Here is a 25531-nt window from a genome sequence, read left to right as displayed (position 1 = left end):
TATGGAACAATGCGTGAAATACGATATCTGCCTGTACTCTTCCGCTTATTTTCCACTGAGACATGAGTTGGGTTTTAAAATTACAATTAGTTTTAGAATTTTCATTTGGTTAGGTTTGGGTTTGAACAACAAATGAACGTTTCACACCTGTTAAATTGAGTATGTATTATTTATTTATTTTGCTGCATTGCTGCATTAAATCCAGTTGACTAATTACTGATAATTCAATTTATAAGATCATTACATTTATATAATTCAGGTGGTTCTGTTGTTGATTTTTAGTCATTTCTTTACTTCTTCCTTAGGAATTCAATCTGAATTTTTAGATCAAATACCTAAATTTACTGTTACTAATTTACATTTGTTGAATATTTCCTCTCATGTCTAATATTTTTTAAACGTTCAAAAATCAATAAAGTCAACAATAATTTGCAAAAAAATTTTAATACAAACTGAGCCGCTAAAAAAAACTACAATCTGTCCCTTTGAATAATAATGTTTATTGTGAAAGTAATACCTTTAAAGTAGGTGTTTCTAAAGGCAATGATTCGCTCCTTTTATTTCTTGTATGTATAAAAATGGCTGAAGGAACTTATACCTGAAATACATTAGTACATACATCTTAAACAACTGTAGTTTAGTTCAGATTCATTATTTGAGGTCGGTTTCTACTTTTTTTATAAATATATTCTTGCTATGAATTTTTCCAAAGTCGGGCCCCTCAAGGAGAACGAGTCATGGGAATTTGTCCCCTTTTCCTCTTTCCCTATCAGCAGGTCTGCCAATGTCTTGCGTGTAATTAAAAAAAAATAAACAAAAATGTAGCCCAAAAAAATAAACATAAATTGCATTTTAAAAAATATATTTGTTAGTAGTCTTACATAATTTTTGGGTGCACCTAATATATTTTTTATAATATTTAGAACCAAATCTAATTTAGAACATTTTCAGTTTCTTAAAATTATTGTTTTAGTGTAGATTATTAGGCTAATTATTTATAGAGGAAAAGTTGACAAAAAAGTTGTTAAAAAAAATGACTAACCAGAATACGATGATTATTTTATTTATTTTTGCAGATGTTTTATGTACAAGATTTTTCTACAAAAATAAAATCAACGAAAGCGTGAAGATACCCGAAAAAAATAAATAGTGCCACGGCCCGCCACACGGCGCGAGGGGTTCCGGCCCCCTCGGTGGGCGGAGTCCCGCAGCGCCCGGGGAGGGGGCGCCGGCCCAGCCGCAGTCGGGGTCGGGATCGCGGGCCGACAGGTCAGGGCGCTCGCTGCGGGACACTATGGTAAATCACCAAATACGACGACAATCGGACCGTTTTGCACAACCCTTGACCGAAAGACGCGACCTTCGCGGATGTGCGTTTGTGTGACAATAATTAAAAAAAATCAATTAATAATAAATCTGCGACTTTAACGACGCAAGATAGTTGAGATTCATAGGAAATTAATAAAAAAATCAGTTTAGTACAATAGTATGTGAGAAGTTAAAATTTTAAATAGTTTTGTGATGTAAAACTTCTATATAGAAAGATACATACATAGTTACATGTTCAATTTAATATTGAGAGGACTAATGCAATGGAAAAAAAATGTTGACTCAAATAAATATATTTTAAATTTAATTATTTATTTATTATTATTGATAAATATTTATTAATGATATTTGCATAATTTTTATTTGAACAAAAAGCAATAAATCGTTATGGGCGTATTGTTTGACTACCTGAACGCTTAGGGCAAAATTTAGAGCGATATTTAATTACAGAGGGATTAGAATCAATAGGCGTAAAAAATAGCGTCATAATTTATTATTTATGAGATCATTTTATTTATTTATTGTTTTTATTTTAAGATATCATTTAATTTGTATTATTCCTTCCAATAGTGTTAAAAAAATATGGCTACAAATTGTCTAATCAGTCATTATTTTCAACAAAGTACATTTTAAATTGTTAATATATATGCTTATATTGATTAGTTTACAGCTACAAATATAGACCAAAAATTTTATAGTTAGGTTGTAATATGAAGCTCTAAGTACTAAGATAACATTGATAACATTAGTCATAGCTCAATGCCGTCGGCATTGAAATTATATATTATTTGTTTATATTATCAACATTTATATAACATTAAATATAATATTTTTTTATTTTTAGCTGGGAGAAATCAGCATCTGTGATTTTTGTTTATCGGTGTAACGTCACGAGTGCTCAGAAAACAAACCATGAAACATAGTGACGAACGATTGTGATAGTTTGATATAATAATAATAACAAAAAAAAACATTCAAAATACGTCCCTGTGATTCTTCGCCTTCGAGCGGACGTTGGTGTACAAACAATGGTGAATCTAACAATTTCATGATGAACGCCTTCATGGAAAACCCTCACGCTCATCTGGCGACCTTCGGCTTGAAGATGTCGCCTCCTCAGGGTGAGCCTCACCATCCACACCCTCATTCGCACCCTCATCCTTTGCCGCACACCCAAACCAACGCCTATCATCCGCATTTGAACCCTCATCCCGGGTATGCGACGAGGGATTTTTTGCTGAGGAGGGACGATTTTATGCCTCAAACGCCTTCGTCGGACGGAGTGATCTTCCCGCCGCCTATCCACGATCATCAAGGGTTGAATCATCATCATCAAGGATTGGCGAACCCGCATTTTAACCATCACCACCACCATCAAATGAGATTGGGAATGGAGTGGAGAGGAGAGCATCACTACCACCACCAGCCGCCGCCTCATCAATTCGCCATGTCTCATCACATCGGATCTCTGCCTCACCATCCAGCTCACGGGGCTTTCTTCAGGTACATGAGGCAGCCTGTTAAGCAGGAGATGCAGTGCCAGTGGGTGGAACCAGAACAGCCAGTGCCTAGGAAACAGTGCGGGAAGAACTTTAGCACCATGCACGAGATTGTGACGCATCTGACTGTCGAGCACGTGGGTGGACCAGAGTGTACGACACACGCGTGTTGCTGGCAGGGCTGCTCCAGGAACGGAAGGCCCTTCAAAGCGAAGTATAAGCTGGTCAATCACATCAGGGTGCACACCGGAGAAAAGCCTTTTCCGTGCCCATTTCCGGGCTGCGGAAAGGTTTTCGCAAGGTCGGAAAACCTCAAGATACACAAGAGAACGCATACGGGTGAGTCCATATTTTTTTTATAATATAATACACAAAAAGGATTTGCCAAAACTTAAAAATAGATTTTTTAAATATACATAAACATGTATCAATTGATTTCTTAGATATTTATAACCTTAACACGTGTAGTTCTAAATATTTTACAATTATTGTAACGATATGTCGTTAAATGAACACGCAATATATTTTATTATAATTATAAATTTTAATGTGATTATTTATGATATAATTAGGATATATTTATGAATAGTTTCGCTTATTTTTAATTAATTAATTTATATATTGATATCCTATAAAATAATACTTATTGTAAAAATACATATACAGGTAGGTACCTTATTAAATTATAGCTTTTTTTTATGAAAAGTTTTGCATTATTACACCATTGTTTATTATGGACCTTGATTAATTTTAGAGTAGGAAAATATTTCCACATATATAAAAAAATCATAAGTAACGTTCCTAATTAATTTACTGGTTGTTTAGATTTTTTTGTAGATATCCTTTTATGGCTTCATTATAAATTTTAATGTTACCAAATTTATATTTAAAAATAATTTTTCATTGCCAGATATTTACATTATTGATTATTAAGTATTTAGATAAATAGTAGTGTAGAGTCTGGATGTAAAAATGTCTCTTACAAATACATAATATAATTAAAATTGAATAATTATTGTAACATACCTAATAAATTTAAGAGTGACTTAGCTTAAAATAATATGATATAGAAAATTATTAATTAGAAACTATTAAATTTTTGTTATTAATTTTTAACTTAAATTAATAAAACGTTAATATAAACACCTATAGTATGTGTATATTCTAAACAAATATTTGTAGTATTTAACGTAGTATAATTTGCATAAATTTGCAGAGAACCTCGCCTGATAAATATTTTCAATAGCAGATACATTTTTTATTGAAAATTAATAATTTATGTAAAACGTTATAACTGCGCGTTTTTACATAATTTATTATTCATAACTAGTTATCATATTAGCATTCGTGCGTTTTTATGGAATTACATAATAAATAAAATACATTTTAGTATTAATTTACAATATTCTACTAAAAAATCTTACAATCTTAAATATATAAAAGGAGTCCATAAAACACCTGCACACATAAAGGATTCTCTAAAAATTATGTCCTTCTAAAAAATACTATTACTTATATGAGAATGCAGGCGTTTATGTTTTTTTTTTGTTGTATCATTTTATTTTTTGATACACATATTTCACGCCACCCATGCAAGGACCCTAGAAAGGTGCGTAAAATAGGCTTTTTATAATAAAAAAACATTTTACGACATTGTCGGTCGTTGGCAGGAACGATACTGTCAGTAGTAGCAGGTATCATGTTACATTTCGGTGGCCCGGTGGTCACCGAAAAACTATCGTTTACCACATTCCACCGTATCGTTTACAACAGGAGATATAGATATCCTTTTCACTTTATGCGAATTTCGAATTCAAAAAAGATTTTTTTGGTAGGAGAACACGATTCTGAATTAGAATTTTAGATGACTGTATAGATAAAATAGCAATAAAAATACTGATGACGTCCATGAAAAATATATTAGACATTTCGTTATTATTTTATCTTTACCTCAATATTGCTCCTCTTACTTTTTTAGAAAAATAGACATTGAAACCAAATTTATTTCTTATGAGATATATAGTTTTAAATATTATTGATGATTTTTAAAAAATATATCAATTTTAAAACATCTTCAAAACATTAGAGCATTCGCTTTTAAATAAAATTGTACATGTCCGAATTTACCTTGATACGTATTAAACACAACATCCATATTGACAGAGCTTTTACATGTTACAAGCACAATCTTTTATGTATTAGTTATATTTGTACAATCCACAAAATAAATAAATCTAGTGTATTTACACCCAAAGCTTTAAAGCTCAAAATAAATTGCTGAAATGTATACAATGTTTTAAAAATACAATGGGAAATTCGGTTTAAGCTCAGAGATCCTAAGAAAATAATCACTATAAGAACTAAAAATAGTTTTTATTACTTATATTTTAGATAATTTTGGATTAAGATTGAGTAATCGTTTAGTGGCAATTTTAGTTTTTTTCGTGATAGTAATTACTTTAAAAATTATAATATACAGGAAAAATAAATTTTATTTTGTACTTACTTTACAATTTAAAAAACTCAAACTGTTTGTAGAAAAATAAATTAGAAATGGTTTTAACTAGTGTTTGAAAATATCAAGATTAGGTAAAATCGTTCAGTAGCCATTTTATGTTTTTTTTTTATGATAAATACTTTGAAAATATATAATAAAATAAGTAAAGGGAATATAAACTATAATTTGTAAAGGCCTTATTTTATTTTGTTAAAGATTTGTAAAAAAAATAAATTAAAAACAGTTTCATCTGATTTTTGAAAATATCAAAATTAGGTAATCGTTCAATCGTCATTTTATGTTTTTTTTTTAAATCATATTTTTTTATGTTGAATAGTTTGAAAATATATAATAAAATAAATAAAAGGAATATAAACTTTAATTTGTAAATGTATTTGTAGTTACTTTAAGATTTAAAAACTCAATCTGTTTGTAGAATAATAAATTTAAAATGGTTTTATCTGGTTTTTGAAAATATCAAGATAAGGTATTTTATGTTTTCTTTTTAATTATATTTTTTTATGTTGAATACATACATTGAAAACATATAATGAAATAAATTTAGGGAATATAAACTGTAATTTGTAAAGGCTTTATTTTATTTTGTTTTATATTTGTAGTTACTTAAAGATTTAAAAACTTAAACTGTTTGTAAAGAAATAAAGTAAAAATATTTTTATCCGGTTTTTGAAAATATCAAAATTAAGTAATCGTTCAGTGGCCGTTTTATGTTATTTTAAATTTTTTTTATGTTAAATACATCGAAAACATATAATGAAATAAATAAAGGGAATATAAACTATAATTCGTAAAGGATTTAGCTTATTTTTTTATATATTTGTAGTTATTTTAAGATTTAAAAAAATATAACTGTTTGTTTAAATTTAAAATAAAAACGGATTTCTTCGGTTTCACAAATACAGTAAAGTAAAATTTAATTTTAAAGTTACATAAATTATATAATAACTATAGTCTTAGGCTTCCTCTTGTAGATATTTTACCTTTATTATCTGAACGAAATTAATTTATTATTAATAATATTTTGTTTAAAATATTGTTAAACAGCAATTGCTCAAACGAAAATTACGCACAGCGAAAATTGCAAACAACAAAATTTTTGATCATAGATAAGCAATATATACATATGTATGTATGTTTAAGATATGTAGATATATAAAAAAAAAATTCTGCATATATATATATAACAGTTTTTAATATAAGTTTAATTATAAATATGCTTAAAAAATATTTTACAATTATATTAGAAATTTTTATTGGCTTTTAATGACACACTTACATTTCTTTAAATTACACAAATAGAGGGTTAAAAATATAATATAGAATAAAAATAAATTATATTTTCTAAGCAGTTGGAATTAAAGGTAAAATATATTTAATATTCAAAATTTTCGCTCTGTGGAATTTTCATGTGCGTAATTTATGTTTGCGCAATAGTCTGAGTAGTGGTTATATGTTGCACTTTTATTGTAACATAAATTTATTTCGAAATATGCATTTTATAGAACTGCAATTATTTTATTGTGCTATTTTACGGTAATATTATAATGAATCACCCGTAAAAGCTTTTAAAAAAATACTATTAATAAATATTAATAAAAATCTATGGTTGTATTATAAAATTAGAAAAGCAGCTGCGCTCCCTAATTAAATTGGATATGAGATTTATTTTTATATATATATATTATACATACTTTTGATCATTAAATAGTTTAAAACGTGTTACTAAAAGTCTTTCTACCGGTGTGGTAGTATTTAGTAAATCAGAAATGATCAATATATTGGAACTGTTTGCCATCACTGTTTTGCGGCATGATTGATAAGAGTGTCGAATGTATTAGTACAATATAACGTGTACTCGTATTAAGATCCATATACCCATTCATAGTGGACTTATTATGTATATTTAATACATTTTGAGTGTTGTTCGGCCTATTCATAGCCACAACATCACGGATCGTGGATAAAATGAATGGAGATTACCCAATACGAATGAGTGGACACGAATGTGCCGCAAACGCGAGAGTGAGAGTAACAATGCTTTGTGCGTGTATCAAAAAAAATCTCCAGACATTGCACAAAATATTTTACATATGTCGGTTGAGAGAAAAAAAACACATAACACGAGGCAAATAGACAAAACGTGAGATGGATTCTGTCGATTGGCTAAAATTAACCAATCCTTTGGTCGTTAAAAAAACGTTGAATGTCTCTCTTCCTGGTAGAAGAATAAAATTTTGACGCGACAATAGGTATGCCATTTTCAATAGGGTCCTTTTATGTCGAGCTCGTTCTGGAAAGTCGTTCAACTTCGGAGGCCTTCATAAATTATGCGTTCTGAGCAGATTTACAATAATGATGTGGGACGCCTGCTATTTTGCCTTGGACTAGGATATAGTATATATATAAAAACAGATAACAGAATATATTTATGGATAGAAAAATATTTGTAGCTTATTTTTATAAAAAGCGGAAATATTTAAGATCGCTACAGTGGTGCGAATAAATAATAATTATTAATATAACCGTATTTTTTTTATATGTGCATAATTTAAATTTTTAATATTTCATATCAACCTATAGCAGAAAATTTAGTTGTATGTTGAAAAGCAATTCAATCGTATACCTACTAGTATATTAGATTTTTTATATCTAGCTAGCATTATATTGGTTGAAAAAGCAACATCCCGCAACATTCTCTTAAATCACGAGCCATTTTTTATTTTTCACAATTCTAGAGCCAATTGAAAATTGATAAGTAATTGAAAATTGTTACTGTAAACTGAAAAGTTATTTATGCTTTCAATTTATTAGTTTTTAATTTACGTGGATCTTTAACTAAAACGCGATCGATTATTAACGCATACAATATAGTCTATAAAACGGCAAAATTGATTACATTATCGACCTTTATCTTCACTTCCGAGTTACGAGATGATATTGTTGTACTTAAAAATAAACGAGTACTATCATATGTTAATCATAAACTATACATAAGTACGTATAAGTATTGTTTTAATTTCTATGACGTTCGATTATAGTTTTCCAGAAGACCACCAATGTTTTATTGTTGTCATCGTTTCAAATAAATGGAAAAGATCCCTATTTTAGGACCCTTTTGTTCCGTTGCGTGTAATTTTCTCCTTTTTGAACTTTTCTCGGAATTCCTTTGTCAATGTTGCCAACTGTCGAGCTCTTTTTGTTGCATTATTTACGACCGGACAAAATAAATATTCCCATTTGTTTCATGGACAGTTTTTCATTAATTTTCTCACTATTTGGAATGACGTGTGTGAAAATTATAACGCGTATCTATCCAGACTATATAATGAAATATAATTTATTATGTTATATAAAACAATGAACATAATATAGATCTAGTCTTAGATAAAATAAGTTTGTAATGGTGAACAAGGAGTTGAATTAAAATAAAATATGTCCGAATATAATATGGTATTGACTAAATTTTATTTATATAGCAAGTAATGTTTTGAGAAATAACTTGAGCAATATAGGATATTCATGTAATAATCGCATTTTTTTGTCATAATTGCACGTAATAGTTAGGTAGATATATAATCATAATTTAATTCCAAGCAACGTAAAATATTATTGTATCAATTGGAATAATAGAAAGAGTGAAAGGAAAGTATTGAAAGGAGAATTGCCTTATATTTTGAAATTATATGTATGAATTGATATATAGATAGAAAAATATCTAATAAAAATCTAACAAATTATATTTAGTTATATAATAAAATGTATAGAATTAAATAATACTATAATAGATATATTTATATGTTTCAGCTGTACATATATTCGACTATTATTGGCTATTTTTAACATTTTTCTAATATAGAGCTATTTCATAAAAATATTTACATCATCAAATTTTGGTAAAAGCCATATTTTTTTTAAATGAAAAAGTACAACTAACTTGAAACTATACACTAAACTATGTACTACTAACTTAAAAATAGCTAGCCTTGATATTACATAATATTTATTTTTTTATTTAGTTAAATGTTTCTAAAACAATTTAACAACATCTTAAGTAGAACTCTATAATTCTCTACTTTACAGAAAGGAGAAAAATTATGTAGTTTTATTTAATTAATTTATCAATTTATATTTTTAATTTTGCTGTGAAATTCCAAATTTTACTGGCAAAGCTCTCTTCTATGTTTTTGGTGTGTGGGCGAAAAGCGGGTCGTTTTAATTTATCTGGGTTCGTGTACAGCGAGATTCGACCGCGCCCGCGTGGGAAACGCACAAATTAACCCGCAAACGACCGCGCGGGGTCTCTATTACCCCCGAGCGATAATTTGCGACTCTCGTTGGACTGTGACGTATGAAAATGCTTCATATAAGCCTATAAAACAACCACAATACCGATAAAACTATTTAATTGCTGAGAATTTGATTTAAATATTTATTCTTTCAATAATATTTTATCGATACATTGAGAATAATAAAGAACAAAAATAATAGCAAATTCTAGTCGGCCCAAGTGATATCATCATATATATTTAGAGCTATTCAATTCTCAGAGATCTACGTAGCTCTTAAAACTAGGATTGACACGTATATAAATTAAATATTAATATGTTTGTTTTAATGCAAATTTTACCAAACCGTATTATTTAAGGAATCGCGAAAATGATTAAAGCAAATTCATTATCTGCTTAGCATCCATACTAAATGAAAAAGGCGTTCATATACCAGCTACTGCTCTGAAACAAATTTACAAACAATATCTTTTTAATATATGCCTTTGGCTTCAATAGAATAAACCTGTTTTTAAGTATACTAAAATTAATTTCCATCATTCAATCCATAAATAGACCATTCGCTTGGAAAATACTTATTTGTTGCTTGAGATTCGTCTCTGTTAAGTCTTACGGTAATCACAATTTAATTTTAGAAATTCGAAGCCTTCGAAAATGGTTCAATGCATATTTAATTTTATAATTCTTTTGTGTTAAAATTGTTTTGCAACATTTTGTTGACTTTTGCTTTTTGAACGTTTAAAAATATTAGACATGAGAGGAAATAATCAATGAATCTGAAAATTCAGATTAAATACCTAAGATAGCAAATAAATAACGATAAATTAACAACAGCGCCAGCTGAATTATATATATTTAATGTTTTTATAGATTGTTTTATCGGTAATTTGACACCTGGATTTAATGCAGAAGAATAAATAAATAATATAATACATTCAGTTTCATGTGGATATTCCTAAAAGAAAATCTAGAAAAAACAGTCTTGAATCTATGCCAAAAATATTTTTCAGTAAAATCATATCGGAATATATTTTTACCAGTAGATATATATTTCAACTAGCGAAAATTTAATTTAACTGATGGGCGCTAATATGCTGCTCTAAAATGACTATGAAGCTCAATTTGAAATTGCGAAACGTCCATTTGCTGTTAACCCAAATCTAACCTAAAGAAAGTTCTAAAATTATATTTTAAGTCCAAAATGCAAACTAAGTCAATTCATCTCTCAGGGGAAAATGAGCGGAAAAATAAGTATAGATTAAGGCTAACTCGTACCTATTATTATTTATTCAAGAAATTATATTACGATGTAAAAAAATACATAAAATGCCATTTTTGTCATGAGGCCCGGAATCATTGTTTTTCCAGGGCCCGAGTTCGCTCTCAGCGGCCCTGCTTTCAACAACTAGATCTTAGGTGATTATCCGACGGGTACAAAAAAGTACATTTGCAAAATTTATTTTGCAATAAACTATATAAATATTTGAAACTACCTCAGTTGTACAATATAATATTTTTACTATTTAAATGTATTCATTGCTATATTTGTATTATATTTCTTGACCAGTGCCAATATTCGAAGCACTGACTTTGACCGCCTCTTGACCGCTCTACTGAGCATTTAGAATCTCGTCAACGGAAGAAACCAAGGTCCACAATGGCCGGTGGGGGCACAATGCTCGCAGCAGCCGCCTCTCCAGCGTCACAATGGTGTTTGCAAACAAAAAGAGCGAAGAATGCTCCCAGCCTTGCATTATTCGCACTCTGGGGCCACTGGAGCGAGGGTTGAACTCAAGTCAATATTTTGAGTGGCGACGTGTCACGCATTTTATAGTATTTGCTCTGGTTGGCCCATTGGGTCAATATATCTATATAAATAGAGGGTTAATCGACTATTAGACCATTTTGACTGTGATAAATTAGATCATCGCCACGCCCATGACTCCATTTAATTTTAAAATAATTTATTTTGATAGTTTTTTGATGCGAAACATTCATAAACATATCTATATAATATAATATAATTATTCAATATGACAGTTTGTTCCGTCCTGTTAGCGACGGTTTTACCAACAGGATATTAAGTATTAAAATATATTTATTTATTAAAGAGAATATTATTATTAATATAATTTAATTTACTAGGCAATTAAGTTCAGATCAGATGATTTTTTGAAGGGTATGATTTAATTATTATTTAAAAGGCTATTGCTATTATATTTTTATACAAGGATTAATCGTAAAAGGTAGATACGAGGCTAGAATAAATAGGGCAATATCGTCTGGTTTTTTTTCCTGGTATCAATAAATTTATAATTTGAGCAACCTTGTCAAATATGGTAGTCATTAATCTGATGACTTTCATCGGCACTTTGCCACTAATATATTAAATTATTGCGTAGTCTAAAATACTTAATCTTGGCATTAGTGGAGGTGAAAATGTAGTTTTAATAATCGGTGATAAGTAATCGGAATGGGCTTGAAGTTAAAATTTATATCTTCTGGTTTTTCTTATATAGTTACAATAACTCAAGATTGTTATACTGTTTGTACATTTAAATTCAGATATCCAATAATTATTTTTTACTGATAACTATTTCACTAATAATTAATTTTACTGCTGCATGGCATATGCGGGTTAAAACTAGTATTTTTAATTGCATCATTAGTTTATAAAATATTTTTTTTTAATTTTTTAATCAAATACATATATTACCACACTAAAACAAAAATTAGTTTTATTGATAAATCACTTATAATACAAAAAATAAATTATCATTAAAAAAAAAGTTTGAGCAACCCTAACGCATCTTTCTTATTCATTTCGAATTATGATCTCTTTTACCTGAACGCATTTTCCGCTCCTTGATTTCTCTACTTATCCCAAAAGCTTCTACTGAATAGAAAGGCTCTTTATTGAGTTTTTAACTCGGACGTTTCATTCGCAAGTGTGTTTACCCAAACAAGAAACACCTTTTATGCGTTATCCGAGATCTTTACGCCTCATCTTGCGACTTCTCTTATCTAAACCCACGATCTAGAGTCATCTTTCCGATTTTGCTAAACGGATAACAATAATTGGCGATTGGTTCTAACGAAGCGGAAAACAGATACAGTCCATATTGTTATATTAGAGATAACTGTGCATGTACATATGTATGTAGTATGTAACAAACGGCGGCCATTTTATAAATTTATCGTTGGGGGTTTTATAAATCACACCTGCTCTAGGGGTGGTTCTTACTGCCCCGATGGTAAATGACGGAAACAGAGTCATCATTCATTGGGTATAACAATGGATTTGTCTGCAGCAAATTTGCTAAATGATTGTTTCGTATATTTGATAGAATATATTTTCGATATAAAAACGTAAGACTGTTGACCCGAGGCGTGCAATGTTTGTCGATCAATACTTTTGACCTTGGCCTCTTGCTTCATGATAAAATTTTATTATTTTCTAAACTATGTTATAAAAACATATCTGCTGAATTAAATCCGATGTATTTGTCACTAGGCATCTTATTAAATAATATGCAATAAAATCTGATTAGATTTATTGTAACAAAAAACAATTGTTCTCTAAATAGAATTTTGTCCAGACACTATAATGAATTTCTAGATTTCTGCTTTGATCGAACTATGCAAAGATAAAAACTTATATTCTGATCTAAAGCTTATTTATAAAAACAGTAACTCTATTTTGCATGGTTTTAATTTATTTATTTACACTTCTACATAACTTTTTGCCACAAAGATGAATTAACTCGATATTTTTTGTAAAATTATACTTTTATTCAAATTGTGAGCGTAGTTTTTACTACAGGACTTCGTTTTTAAAATTCGTCTATTGTATTACACATTAAAATATTTTTAATTATTATGCATTTACAGTTTTTGCCTATTGAGGCATTTTTAAAATATAAAAAAAAACATTTTCAATATAATCGATGCTCAGTATGTATTAATAAAATGATCATTATTGTTATTCTAGTATATAATCTATTTATGTAATTCATGAAAATCTGAAAATACTTTAATCTTACTCAAAAAGAGCAAGTCATGACGCTTAGAGCTGTGCATTATTTAGTATAACTTTTTGCCACAAAGATTCATTTTTGTTTTATTAATGATTAATAAAAATGTGCTTTACTACATAAATGATAAAATCTATAACAAGAACAGTGCTTCTATGTAATAATAACAATAACAGTTTACATATGCATATATTAAAAGATTGATTTTTTTGGTAAAAATTGTAATTATAAAAATAAACATTTTTACTTTTAGTTAAATAAAGCATTAACTACATAACATAATTAAAATGTATTGTAGCGGTACAAAAAAATCTAATCATAATTATTACATAAAGAAAAAAAATCAGTCAGTATTTGATGTTTTATCAAATATTGGATTTTGCATGTAATTTATAAATATAACATGTAAAACGTTGTCATCAAATGAGATGTAATTGAAAAAAACTGTAGTGTGTAGTTTCATATCTGAATTAATTTTAATATATTTGTGGCAAATATTTTTGTATTGCTGAATACGTTATATTTATAATACTGTGTCGTTTTAGTCTATTAATTTGCCTTTTATTTATAACATCACATTTTAAATATCTCTAGAAAATTACGCGTAATGCAATATCGATCAGATACAACTAGGGATTCCAATCCCGGGCCAAAATTTTGATCCCGGGATTTCGGTATTGCAATTAGTCGATCCCGGGATCCCGGGACCAGTCCCGGGATAATTTTCATGTTATTTTATCGATAAAAATAATTTAAAATGAATAATACAATATTTTTTTACATCCGTTTTTTATAACGTACAATGTATAAATTACGTATAATTTTAGTCTTGGACTTAAAATATAAAATAATATAATAAAAATAAAAAAGGGAAGGTCTTATTTATTTATTTGAGAAGATAAAAAATGAACTTTTGACAATGTATGTACATATGTACATTCATAGACACAATTAATGGAAAATATTATTTTGGAAAAAACTCACGAAGTAACATCAAAACATCAAGCGTTTCATCATTTAGCCTTGATCTGATTTTGGTTCCTAAGCAGCCTGCAGCTGAAAAAGCACGTTCAGACTCACAGCCTCAAAGATTTACAGATGACACGTGCAACTCGCGCAAGTTTGTATACGAAATATAACGATTTTGTCAATAATAATTCGATTGTGCTTGATAAATCAATCAATCCAAAAAATTCGGGATTATGTTTTATAATCCCGGGACTCATCGGGTATTGAAAATCGTTCGGGATCCCGGGATCCCGGGATCCGGGATCCCGGGATTGGAATCCCTAGATACAACAGTATACATTTCGGAGATGAAGCTGTAACGAATATACAAATTGACAAATATGCTTTTGTCTTCTTAGATCTGACTCGTATTTCATTTGCGATCTTATGTATATATTGCGCTGTAATACATATGTATAATACATAGCGTTTTTTAAGTGGCATTTCTTATACACATGTATGTGCAAATTTTTATTAATAGAGTGATCGTTGCGTTGAAAATTAAAGATCATCTTTCTACATTACCGACAATCATCTCACAGCGTGTGTGTTGCAAATCTGTCTGCAGGGAGAGAGAAACCTCCCATAATCTGAACAAAGGGATCGTTCATCCCGTGCCCTCGCGACAATGGATTAAAGCCCCTGGGCAAATATAAACATGTCCCTAGAAAATTGCACAATGCGGACATTTCTGAAAGCTACCGAACCAAGCGTAAGTCAATATTTACGACTTGACGCACTTTCTAAATCAGCTTATTTATTGAACTTACTTCCTTGTTCACTGTTGCTATTTTGTTGTATTACATCTTGTTTGTGACTACGCTCGACATTTGACCATTTCGTAATATGTGCAAGACTTTAGGCATTATGCAAAAATGTATGCCAATATATGCATATTGAAACATTGAAAATCTCGCGAGATGACATTTCCACTCATATATTAAAAAAATGCAACATAATTGTAAGCATGTTAGTAAGTAAGTTATTGTCTGGAATATTTGACTAATTCTTGTAATAGAAATTCAACTTTACTTAACATAAGAACAAAAACGATACTAATATTCACAATAGATAGTAAAATATACTTGAAAATTTCGTTCTTTTTTTATCCTGTATTTTATATAAAAAAAGTAAGGATAGGATAATATATCGATGAAAGTGAGGTGACTATAATGCAACTAAGCAAATTTTGGAATAAATGGCATTAAAAACACATTTATATCGGAAGGAGAATTGTAGCTAGTATAGTGCTAGACACCCAAGAATGCCGATTGCATTAGTGTGCGTCACCGGGTGATTAAAAAATGTTTACATTTTTTTTATTAATTAATTTTGTGTTTGTTTTTTTAGTATCATTATTTACAAATTTTTTAGTATTTTTTTACAAATCCTAGTTTTTTTCGGAGAACCTAAAGCCGCACGTGTTCCGTTATTTTTAAATTCCCGAACAATTGCTTGTATCCTTCTGACCGACAGCTTTGTCGCTTCGGCTACCTGGTCCATAATAGGTACAACCTAAAAATACACATATTGCTTTATTTACAAATATTTTGACCAGTGTATTATTTTAAAAATAATTACCGAATCGTTGCTTTCATACAGCTTATTTAAATATGCATACAAATTTAAAACAACTTCTTTTGTTTGCCCTGATAATGGTCTTCCTCTTCCTAATTTACTATACTCCGACATCTCGTTAGTTGGTGAACACCGTGTATTTCACAAACTAAACAAACAACCGTTCCGCTCCTTACCAAATCAACTACTGACTTTGCCCATTTATCCCCAATGATGTCATTTTAACCAATCCTGTGCTAGAGCTGACCAATCAGAGCTCATTGCATTTACTAATTCTTTTACAGGAACCAATAAGTTGACAGATTCACAGATACACTAGTACTAATGCAATCGGCATTCTTGGGTGTCTAGCACTATAATAGGTTGAAGGATATCTACGCTTTGAGCAGATTTCTAACGAGTGGTACATTTTTGATTTAAAATTACTAAATAATACTACTTCGGTTCTATGATGCTTCTCAAATCATCAAAATATCAAATAATCATCTCAAAAAAATTTGACAGCTTCATTATCTTTTTGGTCATAGTAAATGTACTGATGAAAATGTTGAAAAAAAAAAAAAAAAAAAACAATCTGCTGTACTTAGAAGATCATACTATTATTTCATTATAAAGAATCAAAGTAAAGTTGACAGTTATGATGGAAAAATATACCTAAGAATATCGATATATAGACATTCTCCAAGTCCGTTTCTAGTTTTTTTTTTTTTTTTTTAAATCATGAAATCATTTTTTTCTATACTTTTTGTGTATTTACCTGTATAAACTGGAGTTAATTTTGTTCCTATAATAAATAGTGCTTCCCACAAAAAAGTAAAAATTTTCAAAAATATTTTTTTGTATACATATATTTATATTTGCAAAAAAATGCTTCGCACTCTTAGCATATACTGCATAATTTCGCTTGGCACTATAAGTGTTATGCCTGTACTACACTCTCTGGAAGTTGGCCAAGGTTGGCCAAGGATGGAGAATATAGTGGGTTACTTCGGGGTTTCTTCGGTTGAGTTCGGTTCTGCCCGCTCTAAAATCTCTCGGAAGTTGTCCGAGGTTACCGAGAACGGGAGGTAAAGTGAGGGTAATTCAGTCGACTTCGTCTGGTCAGCTTCGAGCGCTTCCAAACATTGTAGGCAAACGGACCGAAGTCAAAGGAACCGAAGTCGGAGCTGCTCTTTCGAGCGCGAGCGGTGAGACACTTCCTCTTTCGCTCTCTCGCGTGTTAAGTGACAACAGTGAGAGAAATAATGATCTGGTTTTTTGCAAACTGAAATAAAACGAGTAACTCGGTTAAATTTCAGTATGCGCGTAGGCGTCCTATGATCAACACGCATGTCGAGCGCTGCATCGTAGTCACGAGGTCAAGTTATAATACTACATGCTTATCGGAGACTTCAACAGATTCTTACTGACATCTTTGAATATTTTATGGCACCAAAAGGGATTAATTATATTTTTTTATATAAAATTAAATAATTAAAAAATAATTAGTGGTACTTGATCGTTTCGAAAAAATCGTTTCAAATATCCTAATGTATTTGCCTAGATCGGCTTATATAAATGTCACACCATAGCGAATTCTTATTTAGAATCGATGGCGACAAATTCTAGGATAGCCACAGATGTGGTGTTCGTATTCTGAAGTATCATTTTTATGCCTTATGCCATTTTGCAAAAGCCGAAAGATTTTGCGTAAATTGAATATTTACGACGAAAAGTTTTCACTGATATTGTATTGGTGAGTGCCCACACAAACTTTTATAATTATCAGTAGTGTAATTATAAGAATATGACAATTTAAAAATTGCGATTATTTGGCACATTTTTCGACCGCGCGCAAATATGCCAGCTGTACGTGACAGAAGCCGCCATCCGGACGGCATATAAAATTTGCGGCAGTGTGGTCGCTTACTAGAAGTCGTAGGTCTCGGTCGACTTCAGTTGTAACTTCGGTTCGGATAAGTTCCAGAGAGTGTAGTGCAGGCATTAAAGCAACATAGGATACTTGAATTGGACCATTAAATTTCAGTCAATTAACACGTTTTTAGATTGAGGATGTTTACTACCTGATCCACAATTTCTTATCAACATCGATGTTACTAGTTTGAGGATTTCTCTGTCCTGTCAGATATATATACAGTCATGTTTTTTACACATCGATTTGTGAGTTTGCCGGTGACGCTGTGATTATCACCCCTGTGCCGGTTTCGTCTCCCCTTGTCGATTTTCGCTCGCGGCTCGATTGGTTGGCGACCGGTTGCGACCCCCTCCGTGTTAAATGCGCCATATGAAAACGCGACGTAAATATTTTGTAAACACCGCCCTTTCATTGACACTGCAATGGGGATATGTGCTGTCAACGCTTCTAAATATTTTTGTGCAACAATCGATGATTGGGAATTTGCTTAATGAGAAACAAATTTAATTGGTAATGACCTAATTTATTATATCAATCAAATAAACCATAAAGTTATAAAAATAATCTATATTTGAATGAAATGACAAATTTTGAGATTAATCTTTACGTTCCTCAAATATTTTTACACATTTAATACATATATAATATATATTTTAATATATAATAATTATTTTTAAAATTAATATTGTATGTAGTGAGCTTATGTAGTTCTTGAATTTATTTTTGCATCTGGTTTGACATTAAGGTTATAAAATTTACAATTATAGTTCTGTAACAATTTAATATCTCTGAAGTGTTTCATTTATGAGTTTTTTTTTTGAGAGACAGTCAAATAAGAACAAGCTTTAGCAATTATATTAATATCAAAAGTGTGAGAATCACTGCTGGGGGTGTTTCTAAAAACAGGGGTGTAAAATACCATCCTGTCCCCTCCCAAGGGGCTGATTTCATAGATTTTCTTACTCCATATGTTGCATACCTCATAATGAACCGTTCATAATTCCTAAAAAAGCACACCCGTCAAAGAAAGGGGATAAAGTGCTTTATGGACGTGAACAGTTTATTTACGTTTTCGAATTTGATGGGGTGAACAGTGCGCGATTTTTTCGGTTTTGCGCAGAAGCCGCAAATGGTCCAGTCTTGGCTCGTGCGCATGCGCGGACTGATCTCCGGCTTATCCGATCCACAGATCTCTCTTCTGTCTGTATCGATGCGCGCCGATCTGGACACGGGTCGAGACAGACGGAGACAAGAGACAAGACACAGCCGGCGAGACAGGGACGGAGACAAATTTATGAGTGCTCGTAAGGGAGACAAGTTGACCTTTTATTCCGTGTGATATATTTTATTATCGGACGCCACTTTCATACACAAATAAATAAATATATCTGTATGTATATATTAATATTTTCATTCGCCATTTGCATACTTATTTCAGCTCAAACGTGTCCCTTTATATTATTTGGATAACATGTCTATCTTCTACTTTATAAAAGACATATTTAAATGTAAAGTTTTGAACTCAGTTCAATTGATTTTTATGCAGCTTTATCTAACGTGTTTAATATTACTCCAGTAAGGTCTTCAACTATATTTTAGATTAGAAATGATACGGATGTTTTATTATTCAATCATAATATAAACCCATATAATATACCATTCACACAATTTTTTATGTAAATAAGAATTATTTATTTTTTTGCAAATAATGTCGATTTTTTTATTTGCTCCAACAAAATAATAAATAATAGTGTAAATCGGGGGAAGGGTGTAGTAGTAGCAAAAATTGCTATAAATAAAAAGAATCCACATTTTTAGACAATTTTTTACAAAATACTTGCAACTTCTTACTGACTTTTGGTCTAACCTGTATTACAATAGTTGCTACGTTTTGTTTTAAAATTATTTCGTATTGCTAATATTGTTTTTTTTTTTAATTTTGAATCACTTATTTTAACGTATATGTACACTGAGTGTACATCACCGGAGTATATACAATCGGAATTGATTGTTATGCTCCATAAAAAGAAATTGAAAAAAATATGTTATATTTAGTACAAAATAGTTTTTATTGTTATTTATATTAATAGCACAATTAATTTATTTTATGCCAACTTTTCTTTCACATATCACTAAAATTTATTTTTGAATTTCGAAATACTTTTAAAGTTTTTATTATTGATTTTTTGCTGTAAAAAAATATTATTTTTATAGTGACTGGATTTTTGCGCAAACGAAAACTGCGAACATGAAAATTCCACACAGCGAAAATTGCGCATATTAATATAAGAATATTGAAATTTTATATCGATATACATATACGAATATATTTGAAATTTAATGGTTAAGGTAAAGTGACCAGACGTCTTCCTTAAATGAGGATTGTACTCTTTTTGTCCTTCATTGTCCTGCATTGTCCTCCTATAGAATAACTTTTTTAGTGTCATCCTTTGATATTTTTTAAATATCGTTACCTTAAATAAAGTAAACATTATTTTAAATAAAAATATTATTTTTTTAAATATTTGACATTTATATTAGTATTTTTCAATAATTTGTTTTTCTTTTAAAATTACAAAAAAATAAACTCTTTAATTATAAAAAAATACAAGTAAGTAATAAAGTCAACAATAAATAGTCAATCTACTTCTTATTTTTAACAGCTAAATAAAATTAATTTAATTTAAATCTAAAACATCAAATAATAATAATGTTATATTTCGATGTAAATTATTAATTTTATTGTTTAATATTTTTAGAATATTAAATTTTTAATTTAAAATCAGTTTCTATTACGATTAGAATAAATTCATAGAAAAAATGCACATTTTTGGTTCTGATTTTAATATTTTACCTATATGCACAGTGAAAGGGTTAAACATGAAATTTATTGCGTGTGTAATTTTTTCCACGTAATTTCTTCCTTGTGTAATATTTGCTATTGGATTTTATCACGAATATTTTTTTCTGTATAATTTCATCATGTAACCATATATTTAACCAATTAATACATCATTGTCAAGTATGAATTTTTAGTTTTCTCAAATATAACTGTCTCGAAAATCTCTGTTTTACAGGTTAGCCGACGCCATACAAAAACTCTTATATATATTGACATTTGTGATGTATTTATATTAACATTAAATCTAAATATGTATACATATATTGTGGTACTCGCATTATTCCGGAAACAATTTTTCCGGACACTGATTTTTCTGGACATTCAAAATACCAACAACGGTTATTTTGAAAAACTGACTTTAAGTACAAAAATAATTTACTGGATTCATTTAAATTTGACTGCTACATTGAAATCGGAAATTGAAAATCCATTGATTTTTTAAATATTATGCTAAAAATATACGTCCGAAAAAATCAATTTCCGCAAAAATCAGTATCCAGAAAAATCAGAAATTTAAATTTAAAAAAATACTAAATCTTTACAAATTTTGCTGTGTGGAATTTTTCAATTCACAGTTTTTATGTGTGCAATTTTCGGGTTCACGATTTTTATGTGCAAATTAACTAATTTTTGATATTGTCGATTTTATTTTTTAAAATATTCAACAACTTCTATTGATTTTTCACAAAATATTAAAAAAATTTTTAATCGAATTTTTAGTAATTATTCCAAATTATCTACATAGTAAAAACACTTTAGATGTACTATCCATACAAATATTAATTTTACATAATATTTTTTTATTATATAAAAAAAATATTTTTTATTTTGTAAATTTTACGTATTTTACGTAAAAGTGTTTTTGTGACGTAACTGTAAACAATTATCCGCTGAGATTACATATTTTTTTATATTTTTTGTTACATATCTTATTAAAAGACATTAAAAAAAATAGATGTATATAAAGTTATGCTATCGTTGTGGCAAAAAGCTGCTTATTCGTAGGAAAGTATGCGTACTTATTTATTTTGAAAACTTATTTATTAAATTAAAATAATTTTACTTAACTGTGTATTTAAATAGATTTAGCTTATTTTTAATTGAAATTTATTTTCTTTTAAAAATCATTGCTTATTTACAGTTTCAATTATTCTTAAAACAAATATTGGTTTTTAAGCATTAAAAAAAAATTATATAAATGAATTGATTTTTGGTGATTGAATGTGGGTCTATATAATAATTGTGAGAAACCCTGTTAGATCTGCGCAATATCTTCGATTTTACGGTTTTCCCGGGTTTCTATCGATACCTATAAATCATCTCAGGGGCGCATAAATTACTATTATCTTCACACGCACACTCCGAACAGTTAGATGAAGAAGTATAGCATATTTCACGTTAAACAAAAGGCACAAGTTCGAATCGGACGTTAATGCGCGCGCTTCGAATGCCATTCGCATACCTGTTTCAGGTCTCTCTCGGGCTATGGCATTTTCGAATATTTCCCCATGACCAGGTATGCCATGCCAGACACAAGTTTGGCGAGCCTATAAACAAAACGCTCGACGATTAGATAAAAATATGGCCACGAAAGGTATACACATATTTATAATTAATTATGTATATTAAAAAATAATACATAAATTAATCTGGACAAACTCGTGTCCGGTTCGTCTTCGGGAATCGATGACAAGATTGATATAGAATAGACTGTGTTGATGTTGTTTATGTGTATGCAGTGTTGTGGTAAAAAGAGCATGAGGTTAATTTCAAGGTTCATTCATAAACGGATGGACATCAAAGAAAACATGAAACAAACCGTGACAGGTGTTGTAAACAATCGTCACTATTTTGTAAAGATCATATTTCATAGCTAGTTCTATTATGTTTATGATCAAATTTAGATGCTAGAATAGTTGAATTGTTGAATAAGTCAGACATCTTTTGATGACCTAAATATAACTGATGTTATTAACGATTATTATATTTACATATTTATATAATTCTTTCAATGAATAATAAATAACTTTGTAATTGAATTGCGTATTGTTTTAATCGCGAGTAATTGCATGTTTTTAATGTTTATTTATATATAGAGAAAAATTTGTCTAATAGAGACATTTAATTATTATTTATAATAACCATTGATTTAATTTATAAAATATTATATTTATTGCTGCATTTCTCAAAAATAGTACATACTATTGTATCATTAATTTGCGTCTAATTAATTTACATTAAAATTATATTTATTTTTCATTTTATACAGATCCATGTAAAATTATTATATGTGTTTAATACATATGCAATACACAAAATAAGTGTTTCTCTACGAATGCTAATATTTTATTTGTATTAAAATAATATAAAAACAATGTTTAACGACCCCGCGCTGATACATAAGTTACCTCGCCTCGGGCGTTTGGGGATCACTGTCTAATGAGATATGACGCATGATAATATTTGAGAAGCATGAAGAAATACCGCAAAGACACAATGTTAATTATGAAGGAATGTTATCATACGATAAAAAATATTTATTATATTTTAATTGCAATTAAAAAAATACATCATAGGTACATTTTTAATTATATAAACATTTAATAAATGCATACCCAATTAGTTATAATTACAATGATTATAAGATTTTGGGACTTTCTGACAAGTCCGAATCGAGCCTCTCCAAAGCCGGGTGAAGACATTACAAATTCACTCGGACAGGTCTTATATCATTTTTGACCTCGGTATATTAAAACGTTATTTGGGTCCCATGCTAACTCGTCGAATACATTATTTTATATGTATATCCTATATTCGTATCATATAGATACCTACATATTTTTTGTTGTTTCATTTTTCAAATTCTTCGCGTTTCCTTTGCCCCTTTTTTCATTTTGCTCTAGTCCGTTTTTTGGAATTTGTGTTCTCGGAACGTGCCTGTCGCATTCCTAATATTTTATATATAAACGTATACATTTGTAAAAATACTACTCTCGCGGTGTATAAACATAATTTATGTATGGTAGATCAGTGATTCTCGGCCGTTGCGTCATCGTATGGACCCCGTATAAAATTACAAATGCATTTTTCAAACTGCAACATAACCATATACAATGCGTAGATAACATATATGTCATTCACATTATGATTATGATGATATTTTGTGGATATAATATGAATTAATCAATTATCGATCGAATAGATTTCAACGAGCGGCTAGACAGGAAAATCGCTCATTTGAGTTAATATTATAATTTTAAGTTCCCTAAATTATTTTTTTTATAGTTTAATTTAAAGTTTTTTGCTATTTTATAAATATAGAATCTACGTATTGTTTTTTTTTACAATTCTAAGTTTGGATCTCAACCGAACCGTATCTTGAGTGTATGTGGAAGACACGATTCTCTGGCAGAGCATGAATCTTTTCGGGGTCACAAGGTTACGGCACTCCAAATCCGAGGTTTAAATAACGTTTGGAACCGTTCTGACATGAGGATGTAGGTTCAGCGTATACCTGCTCGGTACACGCGAGACATGTCGACATATCACGAGGACGGTCATCGGTATGAAGGAACTTTAATAATGTGAAAATATATATGTACATGTGTAACTATATGGAAAATGTAATAATTTGTTATTTGGCATATATGTGTATTCATGTAATGTCACTTTTCCCCCAAGAAAATTTTCAATTTTATTATCAACATTATTTTCTAAAATTAACAATACAATTCTGTTCCTAAGCCTGTGAAACAGTTAAAATGTATTTCTGTAAATAAACAAAAAGAGAACCAGATAAATCTTATTTTTGCAATACTTTAACGAATCAAGTTAAACACTCCGTTTTTTACTAACCGCACAAATAAACTTATTCTATATATTATTTATTATACGTATAGTAAAATACTACCAAGATTTTGCATAATATAAATTGTATTTGTCACAATATTATTCCAGAAATAATATTATAGTCTCATACATAAATTTACTGTACTGTAGACAAAAAAGTACGAATTTTCCATTGTGGCAACGCCGCATATCATCACAATAATAAAAACACTGAATTGTAACTGTGAGAATTTTCAGCATTTCAGTTCTTACAAGCCCAAAAAGCTCTCAAACAAAATTTACCCTTAAAATTGACTAGAATAGCTCAACCCAAATATCAAATTTACCTACAGTCGCTTACAGCGTTTCAGATTCGAACCAAAACCCGTAAAAAACTCTCCATATATCTCGCACAACGTACACGTATTATTTCCGTCTCTTTCTTCCAACCAGCGGTTGTAAACTATCGACTTGTTTAATAAAAAAAACGTATATAATTTTATGGCGTTTTGATGATTTATGGATGTTGATTGGTGATTTTTTTTGTTCATTGTTGCATGATGTCATCTCCGATAGCCGTTTAAGAATTTAATTATTATATGGCGATACATTAATGTCTCATCAAGTGTATAAT

At 29.6% G+C, this 25531-nt stretch overlaps 1 protein-coding gene across 2 annotated transcripts in view; it reads left to right on the top strand.

Moving 5' to 3' along the window:
* Nucleotides 1-1239: 1239 nt before the first annotated feature.
* The window catches only part of LOC148239281 (uncharacterized), a 45367-nt gene continuing 21075 nt past the window's right edge, over nucleotides 1240-25531 (top strand). Inside the window, exons 1-2 of one of the 2 annotated variants that reach the window (XM_088183990.1) lie at nucleotides 1240-1370; nucleotides 2174-3167. In XM_088183990.1, the coding sequence (XP_088040116.1) occupies nucleotides 2378-3167 (790 nt within the window). In that variant the 5' untranslated portion in view covers nucleotides 1240-1370; nucleotides 2174-2377. The remainder of the gene's footprint in view (nucleotides 1371-2173; nucleotides 3168-25531) is intronic. The other variant, XM_088183981.1, reaches the window with a different exon arrangement.

Source organism: Plectrocnemia conspersa, unplaced genomic scaffold (genome assembly GCF_051122295.1).
Source record: "Plectrocnemia conspersa isolate PC_06_02 unplaced genomic scaffold, ASM5112229v1 ptg000001l, whole genome shotgun sequence".
Lineage (NCBI taxonomy): Eukaryota > Metazoa > Arthropoda > Insecta > Trichoptera > Polycentropodidae > Plectrocnemia > Plectrocnemia conspersa.
The sequence above is the reverse complement of the archived record's forward strand: the minus strand, read 5'-3'. Positions and strand labels throughout refer to the sequence as shown.